The 13,677-nt window shown below is 41.8% G+C and overlaps 1 protein-coding gene across 1 annotated transcript in view; it reads left to right on the top strand.

The window, feature by feature from the left end:
• LOC147115197 (arf-GAP with SH3 domain, ANK repeat and PH domain-containing protein 1-like) overlaps positions 1-13,677 on the top strand; it is a 439,694-nt gene that overhangs the window by 170,041 nt on the left and 255,976 nt on the right. Inside the window, exon 6 of the mRNA XM_085993991.1 lies at positions 1,201-1,275. Within this exon, the coding sequence (XP_085850117.1) occupies positions 1,201-1,275 (75 nt within the window). The remainder of the gene's footprint in view (positions 1-1,200; positions 1,276-13,677) is intronic.

The raw sequence follows: 13,677 nt of genomic DNA on the forward strand, positions 1-13,677 counted from the left end.
CACCAGCAGATTTTTAAACTGTATTCAAATTCTCAAAATGCCATGGGTGGGAATTGAATTCATGTTCTCTGGATTACTCGTCCAGTAACGTAACCACTATACTACCATACTCAATCTGTAGTTAGTTAAGCATTTCCTCCTCTCTATCACTATTCCACTCAATTTGCATTGTGAGCACTTTCTGGAAGACCTCTTTCAGAAACTTTTTGTCCTGGAGAGTCGTCCGCTGCTTGGATAATACAATCCTCTGACATTCAGTGACTGTATACTTGTCCAGAAAATTTTGGAAATCCAGGATATTCCTCGCCATGCATTTCACGTACATCAATTTTTATATTTCAGTAATTTACCCATACTGTCATATTGTGCACAAAGTATGTTTTATTTGCATTTGGAGGGGTATTAAAAATGTATTTATTGTATAGCATTATATAACCTTTCCATTTGAAAATAAAATTTCTGACTTCACTTACCCTTTTTGAGGAATGCAATAGCAATTTTGCTCCACATTAAAACACAATATGGAATTATATATTTTCCTCCTAGATTAAATTTCAAACTACTATAATTTAATGCTTCTCTTATTGATATGAAAAAGAAGTCTATCTCACAATTCGCTTGGGACATTTTAATGTTAATTTTTCTAACTGTGATCGACATCAGTAACAAGTTGTTTGTAACTTCTGCCCTTCATCTGTGGAATCTGAGTACATTGCCAGAACCAGGGGCAAAATATGAATGCATGGCCCATTAACAGATCACTGTTACTGATACTGGTCTCTGTTGCAAAGAAAAGCATGATTGTAGTGAACTATATACAGTTTTTTAAAAATTGCAAGTCCCCGAGAACCTTATCAAAAGTGCTTGAGAGTTGTGCTACCAGGTATTGTTTCTAAAATATTTTTATGTCTGCTGCATAAAATGGGTCCATACAGTATATTATACTTAAAGGGCTGTGGCATATCAGCATTGTAGTAAGGGCTAGTGTACTTTGATTTGGGTGTGTATATGTGGAAAAAGCACTCCACCATTGGGCTGGCAAGAACATTTAAAAATCTAACTTTGCTGAGGATGGGTTCAACAAAAGCATTACAACCTGTTCTACCATCATAGCGCTGATTGTGAAGACTAGTGATGCTGTATTGTAAGACTGTATGATTCTTCTAATTGCTTCTGTCATTATCTAAATGTACTTTTCAGCTGCAGAATCTTAGTCATAATGTCATCTTCACTTTGGATTCACTATTGAAGGGAGACCTGAAAGATGTCAAAGGGGTAAGTGCCTGCATCTAGTGACAGAATGGTACTGATTGAAGTAAATGCCAAACTTCGGGATATTGGCTGCAAATACATAGACCACCCTATGCCAGGAAGTGCAAAATAAAACTTTGCATTTGAAGATGGTGATATAACCCTGAGTTTTTAACTGGCCATCAAACAGTAACAAAAATGGCAATTTATCCTTTGCAGTGTAACAAAGGATAAAATATGTTATATGTGCAACATTGGAAAAAGAAGATTTTGGTGGGATTATTGGGTTTAAACAATTCAGTTCAAATTTAGTCCAGGCTGATGGGTTGAACGCCGGCTCCCCACCCAATATGAGGGAGCTCCATGAAATGTATTTCAATGATATTGATCTAGTTTTCAATGCACAATAATCCACAACAAAGAACTGCTTATGATCTGACCCTGAACTGGAATTGTGAAACAACAAAGATAGTGTGGGAAATAGAAAAATCATATTGGGGCAGTGCAAGGAGCTTTTAAGGTTTGAATTAAGCAGACAAGGATGATCTTGTGTGCCCTGGTAGGGCTATACTGCAAGGCTTCGCTAACATGTCTAAACATTGGAAATGCTTTTTCAAGATGCTAATACTCTATTCAGTTATTGGCCTGAAAATTCCATGAACTTTGTATCTGCATTTTATGTTCCAGCTGCAGTTTTATTAACCAGGGCTGTAAAGGATAACCTTAAGCTCCTCGGAGCAATCCTTCAAGTCTGCCTACTGCTTTAAATAACACAAACATGGAGGATTGCCTCAAAATAAAAGAATCATGACTGCTGCCTATGGAGCGGCCAATGACTTACATGATTGGGTTCTGCTGGTTCATGACCATCTGATGGAGTAAAAGCTCTGTTGGTTACGAATGCCATGGCAATGTGCCCTAAGGCCCAGGTTGCCAAATGGAGGCTATTGGTAATGGAAAATTCCTGCGATGTGAGGAGTAGCATTGTGTTGTCACTCTTTCCTGGGGAAGATTATTTTAATTTGTTCATCCTAGTGAACAAAGAATCATTGAGCTGACTGATGTAGATGGTCCTTCCACAGGGAACATGTGGAATCTAAGTTGAGGGTGGTTGTGACTTTGGGTGCCGCTGGCAGTGCTGTCTCTGTTGAGGTTGTCTGGTGGAGCAACTTGAAACAAATGGGACAATTCCATTAATATTTCCCTGATGAAGTTTAGTCTGCGAAGGGAGTTCTCTTCTGACATTCCAGGTAGCCCTGCCTGGTGCTGTAAACACATTTCAGAAGGTAATGACCGGTACAAGCAGATCACCTATGGTGCGGATGAGCTACTCTGACTCCCTTTCTTCAACCTCCAAAAAAAAGTTAGCAATAGAGAAGCACTGAATGGTGCACCCATGTTCACAAGTTAACCTTTAAGAAATGACTTTGTGAAAAGGCAGAATGTGACTGGCCTTTATCAGGCATGTTATATGGGTAGGATCATCAATTAGTGTTACATCGAATATACAGGACAGAAACAGGCCATTTGGCCCAACCAGTGCAAACCAGCATTTAGGCTCCACTTGAGCCTCCTCCCGTCTTTCCTCATCTAACTCTATCAGCATAGCCCTCTATTCCCTTCTCCCTCATATGCTTATCTAGCCTCCCCTTAAATGCATCTCTACTATTCACTTCAACCACTCCCTATGATGGCGAGTTCTACATTTGCACCATTCTCTGGGTAAACAAGTTTCTTCTGAATCCCCTATTTGATTTCTTGATGAATATCTAACGTTGATGGCCTCTAGTTTTGCTCTTCCCCACAAGTCGAAACACTCTGTGTCTACTCTATCAAAACCTTTTAAGAGAAAAGAGACCCAGCCTGTTTATCCTTTCCTGATAGGTATACCCTTGCATTTCTGGTTTCATCCTTACTCTCTCTGGTGCCTCTATCCTTTTTATAATATGGTGACCAGAATTGTATGCAGTACTCCAAATGTGGTCTAACCAAGGTTTGATACAAGTTTAGCATAACTTCCCTACTTTGCAATTCTATCCCCCTATCAATAAACCCTAGTGCTTGGTATGCTTTTTAATGGCCTTGTTAACCTGCATTGCTACTTTTAGTGATTGGTGTATTTGTACACCCATTGCTCTTCTACCCCATTTACATTCTTTTTTTCTAAGTAATATGTGACCTCACTATTTTGCTTACCAAAATGTAATACGTCACATTTATCTGTGTTGAAATTCATTTGCCAATTATATGCCCATTCTACAAGTTTATTAATGTCATCTTGTAATTTGTTGCAGTCCTCCTCCGTATTGACAATACCCCCCACCCCCCAATTTGATGTCATCTGCAAATTTAGAAATTGTGTTTGATTCCAAAGTCTAAATCATGAAGATAAATTGTGAACAACATTGGTCCCAGCACTGATCCTTGTAAAATACTACTTCCTACCTTCTGCCACTCAATAGCTACCCTTTACCCCTACTCTCGGCTTTCTGTCTTGAAGCCAGCTAACTATCCATCCTGTTACTTGACCCCTGACTCCGCATCCTCTGACCTTGTTCATTAGTCTATTATGTGGTACCTTAATGAAAGCATTTTGAAAATCTAGATATAGTGCATCATCTGCATTACCCTTGTCTACTCTCTGTTACTCCAAAAAATTCAATGAGGTTGGTCAAGCAAGATTTTCCCTTTTTGAAATCCGTGCTAAATATTCATTTAGATTTTTGGTTTCTAGATGTTCTTCTGTTTTCTCCTTCAGTAGGGATTCCATTATTTTTCCTACCACTGATGTTAAGCTGGCTGGTCTATAGTTCCCTGGACATGTTCTATCTCCCTTCTTAAATATAGGTATTACGTTAGCTATCTGCTAGTCCTCTGGCACAACACCCTTTTCTAATGAATTATTAAATATGTGTAATAGTGTCTCTGCTATCTTTTCCCTAGATTCTTTCAAAATGCGTGGGTGTAATCCGTCCAGACCAGAGGTTTTATCCTCTTTCAGTTTGATTAGTTTACTAAATATTTATCCTTATTTTAAATGTGGTTGTCTCATTTCTAATCTCCTCATCTGATATCATGTCCACCTGTTCTGTCTCCTTGATAAATACTAAAGCAAAGTAATTATTAATATTTCTGCCATTTCTCTCTCACTACCTGTAATATTATCTTATCCATCGCTTAGTGGCCCTATTCCCATCCCGTCATGCCTTTTATTATTTATGTGCCTGTGGAATATTTTACGATTTTGTTTTATGATCCTTGATGATTTAATTTCATCGTTCCTCTTTGCCTTCCTAATTGTTTTGTTGACTTCTCCCCTAATCTCTTCGTATTCTCCCTTGTCATACGCTCCCCTGCTGTCCATGTACTTAGTGTATGCCTCTTTCCTTACCCTCAATTTTTTTCCTTATGTCTTTATTCATCCATGGTGTCTCATTAGTATTTATCATGTTTTTTAGCGGAATATACTGCATAAATCTGGTGTTAACATCACTGAATTCCACGGGGGTTTATTAGCATCATGTCACATATGGTAATTACATTGTTACAGCATTTGTGCAAGAGTGCTGTCTACCTTGTAAAAGGAACAGAGGAGTAGGCAATTCAGCTCCTCAAGCCTGTTCAGTCAGATCATGGCTGATCTGTATCTCAACCTGCCTTTGATCCATATCCCATGATACCCTTTGCTAACAAAAATCTATTGATCTCAGTCTTGAAAATTTTAATGTGGGAAGTCACACAACACCAGGTTATAGTCCAACAGCTTTATTTGAAATCACAAGCTTTCGGAGCGCTGCTCTCATTTGCCATCTCTCCACTTCACCTGACGAAGGAGCAGCCCTCCGAAAGCTTGTGATTTCAAATAAAGCTGTTTGACTATAACCTGGTGTTGTGTGACTTCCCACATTTGTCCACCCCAGTCCAACACCGGCATCTCCACATCTTGAAAATTTTAATTGACCCAGCATACGCAGTCTTTTGGTGGAGAGCTTTCCAGGTTCCCATTACCATTTGTGTGAAAAGGTGCTTCCTGATTTCACTCTTAAATGGCTTGGCTCTAATTTTAAGATGATGCCCCTTGTTCTGGATTTCTCCACCAGAGAAAATAGTTTCTCCGTATCTACCCTGTCGACCCTCTGTCATTTTAAACACAATTAGATCACCCTTCAACCATCTAAACTCAAGGGAATACAAGCCAAGTTTATTCAACTTCATATTTTAATCCTTCAAGCCCTGGTATCATTCTGGTTAATCTGTGCTGTACCCCGTCTAAGGCTAATGCATGCTTCCTAAGGTGCATTCCCCAAAACTCAGCACAGTACTGCAGATGGAGAACAACATTGGCATCTGCCCGACAATGTGGAAAATTGCCCAGGTATGTCCTGTCCACAAAAACCAGGACAAAACGAACCCGGCCAATTACTGTCTTCTCAGCCTACTCTCAATTATCAGCAAATTGATGGAAAGAGTCGTCAGTAGTGCTATCAAGCGGCACTTGCACACCAATAACCTGCTCACCGATGCTCAGTTTGGGTTTCGCCAGGCCTACTTGGCTCCAAACATGGACATGAACTGAATTCCAGAGTTGATGCGACAGCCTTGACATCAAGGCAGCATTTGAAGGAGTATGGCACCAAGGAGCCCTAGTAAAACATGGGGATCAGGGAGGAAACTCTCCAGTGGCTGGAGTCACACCTAACAGAAAGGAAGATGGTTGTGGTTGTTTGAGGCCAATCATCTCAATGCCAGGATATCGCTGCAGGAGTTCCTCAGGGCAGTGTCCCAGGCCCAACTATCTTCAACTACTTCATCAATGACCGTCCCTACATCACAAGGTCAGAAGTGCGGTCTTTCGCTGATGATTGTGCAGTGTTCAGTTCTATTCGCAATTCCTCAGATAATGAAGCAGTCCATGTCCACATGCAGCAAGACTTGTACAACATCCAGGCGTGGGCTGATATGTGGTAAGTATCAGTCGTGCCACATGTGTGCCAGACAATGACCATCTCCAACAAGAGAGAGTCTAACAACCCCCTTGTGACATTAAATTGCATTGCCATCACAGAATTCCCCACCTGTAACATCCTGGGGTCAACATTGACCAAAAACTGAACTGGACCAGCCAGATAAATGCCATGGCTACTAGAGCAAGTCAGAGGCTGAATATTCTGCAGCGAGCAGTGTGCCTCTTGACCACTGTTCCCCCCCCCCCTAATTTTTTTGGGGTGCAAGGCCCCTTCAAGGGGCTGTTTCCCATTCACAGTTTCGCACGTGTGAAATTTAACATTGGATAGCCGGTCCCGGCCTGCGCGGGAGCAGCAGACAGCTGCACAGCTTAGAGGGAACATTGCTCCTGACTCCCCAAAGTTTCTCCACCACTTAGAAGGTACATCAGGATTGTGATGGAATAGTCTCCACTTTCAACGTGGCTACAGTGTGTACCATATACAAGATGCACTGCAGCAACTCGCCAAGGTTTCTTCGACAGCACCTCCCAAACCCGCGACCTCTATCAACTAGAAGGACAAGGGCAGCAGGTGCATGGGAACAGCACCACCTCCAAGTTTCCTTGCAAGTCACACACTATCCTGTCTTGGAAATATACCGGCGTTCCTTCATCACTGGGTCAAAATCCTGGAACTCTCTCCCGAACAGCACTATGGGAGTACCTTCACCACATGGACTGCAGCGGTTCAAGAATGTGGGTCACCACCACCACCTCGAGGGAAATTAGAGATGGGCAATAAATGCTGGCCTTGCTAGCACCGCCCATTCCCGTGAAAGAGAATTTAAAAAAATTCTGAGAATGTAAAAAAGACTGATGTTAAACTGACAGATCTGCAGTTACCTGGTTTCTCCCAACCCTCCCTTAATGCAAATAATGGAATGACATTTGCAGTTTTCCAATCCATAGGCACAATTCCTGAATTGGGAGAACTTTGGAAAATTATGATTATTGCATCTGCAATTTCTTCAGCTATTTCTTTTAATACCCTGGGGTAGGAACTATAAGGCCCTGGACACTTGTGTATCTTAATCATTATTTTCTCCATTACCATTTGTTTTCTTATATTAAATCCACTAAGTTCCTCCCCTTGAATTAATTCAAGCTTCATTTGTACTGCTGGAATTTTGCCCACTTCTCTGTGAAAATGGATACAAAAGTACTTATTTTACAAGTCTGCTATTTGCTTATTGTCTACTATAATCTTGCATGAATCTGCCTTTAATGTGCCCACATTCATCATAGAATCATAGAATGGTTACAGCGTGGAAGAAGGCCATTCGGCCCGTTGAGCCTGTTCCGGCTGTCTGCAAGAGCACTTCAGCTAGTCCCACTCCCCCACCCTTTCCCCGTAGCCCTGCAAAATTCTTTTCCTTCAGGTACTTAACCAACACCTTTTTGAAAGCTGTGATTGAATCTGCCTCCACCACCCTTTCAGGCATTGTATTCTAGATCCTAACCACTCACTGAGTAAAAAGGTTTTTTCCTCATGTCGTCTTTGGTTCTTCTGCCAATCACCTTAAATCTGTGTCCTCTGGTTCTTGACCCTTCTGCCAATGGGAACAGTTTCTATCTACTCTGTTCAGACCTCTCATGATTTTGAACACCTTTATCAAATCTCCTCTCAATCTTCTCTGCTCTAAGGAGAACAACCCCAGCTTCCTCCAGTTTATCAACGTAACTGAAGTCCTTCATCACTGGAATAATTCTCGAATCTTTTCTGCACCCTCTCTAAGGCTTTCACATCCTTCCTAAAGTGGCCAGAATTGGACACAATACTCCAGTTGAGGCCGAACCAGTGTTTTATACAGGTTCATCATCATTTCCATGCTTTTGTACTCTGTACCTCTTCATGAAGCCCAGGATCCTGCAAGCTTTTTTTTTAACTGCTTTCTCAACCTGCCCTGCCACCTTCAACGATTTGTGCACATATACCCCTAGATGTCTCTGTTCATGCACCCCCTTTAGGATTGTACTCTTTAGTTTATATTTCCTCTCTTCATTCTTTCTACCAAAATGTATCACTTCGCACTTTTCTGCATTAAAATTCATTTGCCACGTGTCTGCCCATTCCACCAGCCTGTCTATCTTTTTGAAGTCTATCACTATCCTCCTCACTGTTCACTATACTTCCAAGTTTTGTCATCTGTACACTTACCCATTAACGGTTCCACCCAGTTACTGCAGTCAGTTTATTTCCCAAATTATTGAAGTTTGGTGTACTTAAATTTAAAACCCTGGTTTTCCCTTGTGGGCATTTGTGTACAGAACACTTATTTGGATAATTCTCCCTTTTCCTCCCTCAAACCTGATTCCAAATTCAATCAAATTATAGTCACTATTCCCAAGAAGTTCCCTTATCAGATTGTTAACAAATTTGGGTTAGTAACTCCTCACTAAGTCTAGTATAGCCTGTTCTCTTGTCGGTTCTGGAAAACTGCCCCAAATACATTCTAGAAATTCATTGCCTTTACTAATTGAACTGTTCTTCTCCGGTGCATGAAAATTAAAATCTACATGGGCTATATGCTCCCCGATCTCCCTATTTATACATCCCGCCATGACATCACTACTATCAGCAGGTCTGTAGAAAACTCTTACCAGAGTTTTGCATCATTCGCTGATTCTTAATTCTGCACATAGTGTTTCCACTATTGATCACCTTTACTGAAATCCCTTCTTCCTACTCCTGTAACTGTGTCTCTTATCAATATTGCGACTCCCCCCTCTTCCCAATTTCCCCTGCCCTTTCTAAAGATCCTATAGCCTAGAATATTTAGCTCCCAACCATGGTCAGCTTGTAGCCAGGTCTCTCTAGTTGCTGCTTACATCATACCCTTTAAGCTGAATTTGTGTTTCTAACTCGCTGTTTATTTCTTGTGGATATTTGTGTGCAAAACTCTTATTTGGATAACCATCCTCACTATGCCCATAGGTCCGACTGGTCTTTTTCTCACACTCTTGAATTGCAGTGTAGATTTTCCCTCCTACTCCCCATACTAGTTAAATCTTTCCCCACTGCTCTATTTACTCTTTCTACAAGGACATACGTCATTCTTCCGGTTAGGTGAATGCCATCCCATCTGTGCAGCCTTCCCTGGCCTCAAAAGTGGCCACAGTGTCCCAAGAGCCTAAAACCCTCTCTATACACCATCCTTCTAGCCACACATTGACATTCTTAATCTTTCCCTCTGTGTCTTGTCTAGCATGTGGCACTGGTAGTAATCCAGAGATTTACTTGGTAGTAGTTCCAATTTTATTGAGCTCATAAGCAATAAACTGGTTGATGCGCTATTTTCTAGAGTGGGGGGCATAGCGCATTGCTGCTCCAGCATGTAATGCCACAGAGTGGTGTGATGCAGGTTCACACCTGCGATTATCCACATGGTGAGTTACCAATTTCAGCTATTCTATTGAGAAGGCATCAACAGGAGGCCAGATGCTTCCCCATGACGAGGCGGGATTGTTACATGAGTTAGAATGGGCTGCTTTTGTGCACCTTGTAGCCCCCAGTTTAAGAGCAGTATAGGCAGAAGCCTGTGGGCAAGTCACCTGCCCATCCACTTGACCATAGAGTGAATCTTGTCGAAGGAATGGAAGGCAAAAAAAAAAGGGGACTCTATAAAAAGGTGCAGTTCTCCCCTCACGCCCTCTCCAAGCTCATCTTGTCCATGAGACCCACCTCCTGCTCCCCTGACCCTATTCCCACTAAACTGCTGACCACCCAACTTCCTTTCTCTGCCCCCTTGTCAGCTGATATTGTTAACGGTTCCCTCTCCTCGGGTACTGACCCCCTTCCCCTCAAATCTGCCGTCATCATCACTTTCTTAATAAAATAAAAAAAACACCCTTGAGATCTCTGCCCTTGCAAACTACCACCCCATCTCCAACTTCCCTTTCCCCTCAAGTCCTTGAACATGTTGCCTCCCAAATCCATGCCCATCTTTCTTGCAACTCCATGTTTGAATCCCTCCAATCAAGTTTCCGTCCCTGCCACAATACTGAAACAGCCCTTATCAAAGTTACAAATGACATCCTGTGTGTCTGTGACTGTGGTAAGCTATCCTTCTTGACCTATCTGCAGCCTTAGACACAGTTGACCACACCATCCTCCTCCAACACCTCCCCTCCGTCATCCAGCTGAGTGCGACTACCCTCGCCTGGTGCCATTCTTATCTATCCAGTCATAGCCAGAGAATCACCTGCAATGGCTTCCCTTTCCACTCCCGCACCGTTACCTCGAGTCCTGCAAGGATCTATCTCTGGCCCCCTCCTGTTTCTCATCTACATGCTGCCGCTCGGTGACATCATCTGAAAACACGTCAGTTTCCACATGTTCATTGATGGCACCCAGCTCTACCTCACCACCATGTCTCTCGACCCCTCCACTCTCTCTGATTTGTCACACTGCTTGTCTCTCATCCAGTACTGGATGAGCAGAAATTTCCTCCAACTAAATATTGGTAAGACCGAATCCACTGTCTTCGGTCCCTGCCACAAACTCCGTTACCTAGCCACTGACTCCACCCCTCTTCCTGGCAGCTGTCTGATGCTGAACCAGACTGTTTGCAACCTTGGTGTTGTATTTGACCCCGAGATGAGCTTCTGACCACATCTGCTCCATCACCAAGACCGCCGCCTTCCACCTCCATAACATCGCCTGACTCCGCCCCTGCCTTAGCTCATCTGCTTCTGAACTCCTTAATCATGCCTTTGTTATCTCAAGACTTGACTATCCCAATGCTCTTTTGGCCGGCCTCCCATCTTCCACCTTACATAAACTTGAACGCATCCAAAACTCTGCTGCCCATATCCTAGCTCGCATCAAGTCCAGGTCACCTTTCACCCCTGTGCTCACCGACCTACATTAGCTTCTGGTCCAGAAACTCCTGGATTTTAAAAGTCTCATCCTTGTTTTCAAATCCCCTCCATGGCCTCGCCCCTCCCTATCTCCTCCAGCCCTACAACACTGAGATCTCTGCGTGCCTCCAATTCTGGTCTCTTGCGTATCCCCAATTTTAATTGCTCCACCATTGGCGGCCGTGCCTTCTTGTCATCAAATCCATAAGTTCTGGAATTCCCTCCCTAAACCTCTCTGCCTCTCTACCTCTCTTTCCTCCTTTAAGACGCTCCTTAAAATCTACCTCTTTGACAAGCGTTTGGTCACCTGCCCTAATATCTCCTTATGTGGCTTGGTGTCTAATTTTGTTTGGTAACGCACCTGTGAAGCGCCTTGGACGTTTTACAACATTTAAAGGCGCTGTATAAATGCAGCTTGTTGTTGAATGCAAGAAGCATTTGGAATAAGATCTCTGAGCTTAAGGCAGGAGACTATGATGTAACAGAATCATAGCTAACACCAAACGGTGGAGATGAAAATGTCTTAAGGGTTTAAAATGTTCAGGAAAGATGGGAAAGGAGGTGTAGTAGTTTTGTATATCAGAGACAACTGGAGGATAAGGAAATATATCTAGGATTATAAACTACCCAATGAGCTACCCTGGCTAGACACTTAGTGTAAAAATAACTGATAATGCTACAGAACCAGTTCAGAACAAAGAGAAGGGCAGTTTACCTTATGAAAAGATGAGAAGGGTACCTGTAAATAGGGAGTTTTATTAAGGGGGAATTTCAGCCAAGCAAAATGATTGCAAATGTTTAAGTACTTTATAACCCAAGCTTTTACATGTAATGCACAATTGTTCCACGATCTAGTGAATCGAGGGAGTTGTGAAAGGCAGCTTACAGCTTGATGTAGTAGTGGTACGTGATCCAGATGTTATACAGAGAAAGAAGGTTGTGGTACCCTGGGTAATGGAGATAACAAAACGATTAGAAGTGTGATACGATCTGGAATTAAACACTGCTGAGGATCAATAAAAACATTTTAGAATGCCAACTTAAAGATAATGAAGAAAGAGTTTAAACAAATTGACTTGGTGGGCGGGAGGGGGCTAAAGTTGATTAACACTTCAGTTGAGGACAAATGGGATAGTTTTAAAGGCAATGGTTGAGCATACAGGACAAATAAGCACTTCGCATTAGCCAGTGCAAGCAAATCAACAAGGTATTCTGAAGTGAAATGAAGAGAAACAAAGTTTGCAGGGAGAAAGGTAAGGTGGGGAGTAGAGGGAGGGGCTACTGTAGTGGCGCTTCTTAGGCTTTTATGGCTCTTACAGCTACTGAAGAATTCAGCAAGTTTGTTATAAGGACAGTCAGAGGAGCAGAGAGGAAACTCGAAATAAGCACAGCACCGGATGCTAAGCATAAATAATCATTTCAATACAATATGAGATCTGTTGGTCATGAGTTTGAAAACCGGAAAGATGCTAATGGAGGTGAACAGAAGATGGTTCTTTTTCCACAAAAAGAGCAAACAATTACTTCCTTGAAGTTTTCACTAGGGATAGCACTAGATGGGTGATTCGGCATTCCTAGTGGGTAGCAGTGCTCATAGGTAGCAAATCCTGGGAAATCGGGGTGCACAGCGCTCACTTTTCTGTGCATTAATTTTAATGAGCCGAAAATCACAGGCTAGGAGCACTCAGTTTCCTGAGATGTGTTGTCTTCTATGGGGAGCATTTAATTGTGGAATCATCCCTTCGTCATATGAACTCCATATTGGAGATAATCTATACTATCTTAATGAGAGGCATCAATAAAATGGAGGTCTTGCACAGACAGAATATAAAACCATCAGGGATGGACAATATTTATATTAACATGCTAAAAGAAACTGCACAAGATTTGCAAAGCAATGACCATTATTATTAAGTTGTACATGCTAGTGACATCCTGCACCCATTTAGCACCCATATTCACAAAAGGTGATGAACAGATCCAGTCAACTACAGACCCATTGCTATATATCAATAACTTTGATCAATAATAATGGAATTGATTATTAGTAGCAAACCTCGTAAATAGTACCCAACAGAGTTTCAAAAAGGGAAGATCTTGCCTGCACTATTACCTCCTTGATGTATTTTTGATGTTTTTCTCCTAGCAACTGCAAAATGACATGACATAGAGAGCTTTTTCATGAGGTTTTTCACTAAAGGATACTAAGTGGAAATTTAAAGTATGGACAGGAAATTGACTGAAGCAGCAGGCACTTGTTGATGGAGAGATGTTAAGGTGGGGAAATACTGAATGGAGTGCCTTAGGGTTGGGATCTTTTAATTTCAATCATTAACTTTGATTAAGAAACTCAATGTAGATGATGCCAAACTAAAGGCAGGGACTTATCAAGTTTGATGAGACACCCAAAGACCTATAAAAGGAATAAGATATATTATGTAACTAGGCAAAACAGTATTAAATCAAATTGAGCACATAAAAGTGTATGGCATTGTGCTTTAGAAGAAAAATGAGTGACATATGTATTGTAGGAATAATGTCAAATTAGCAAAAGTGAAAGA

Source organism: Somniosus microcephalus, chromosome 7 (assembly GCF_052327205.1).
Source record: "Somniosus microcephalus isolate GS21.2 chromosome 7, FLI_Smic_1.0, whole genome shotgun sequence".
NCBI lineage: Eukaryota > Metazoa > Chordata > Chondrichthyes > Squaliformes > Somniosidae > Somniosus > Somniosus microcephalus.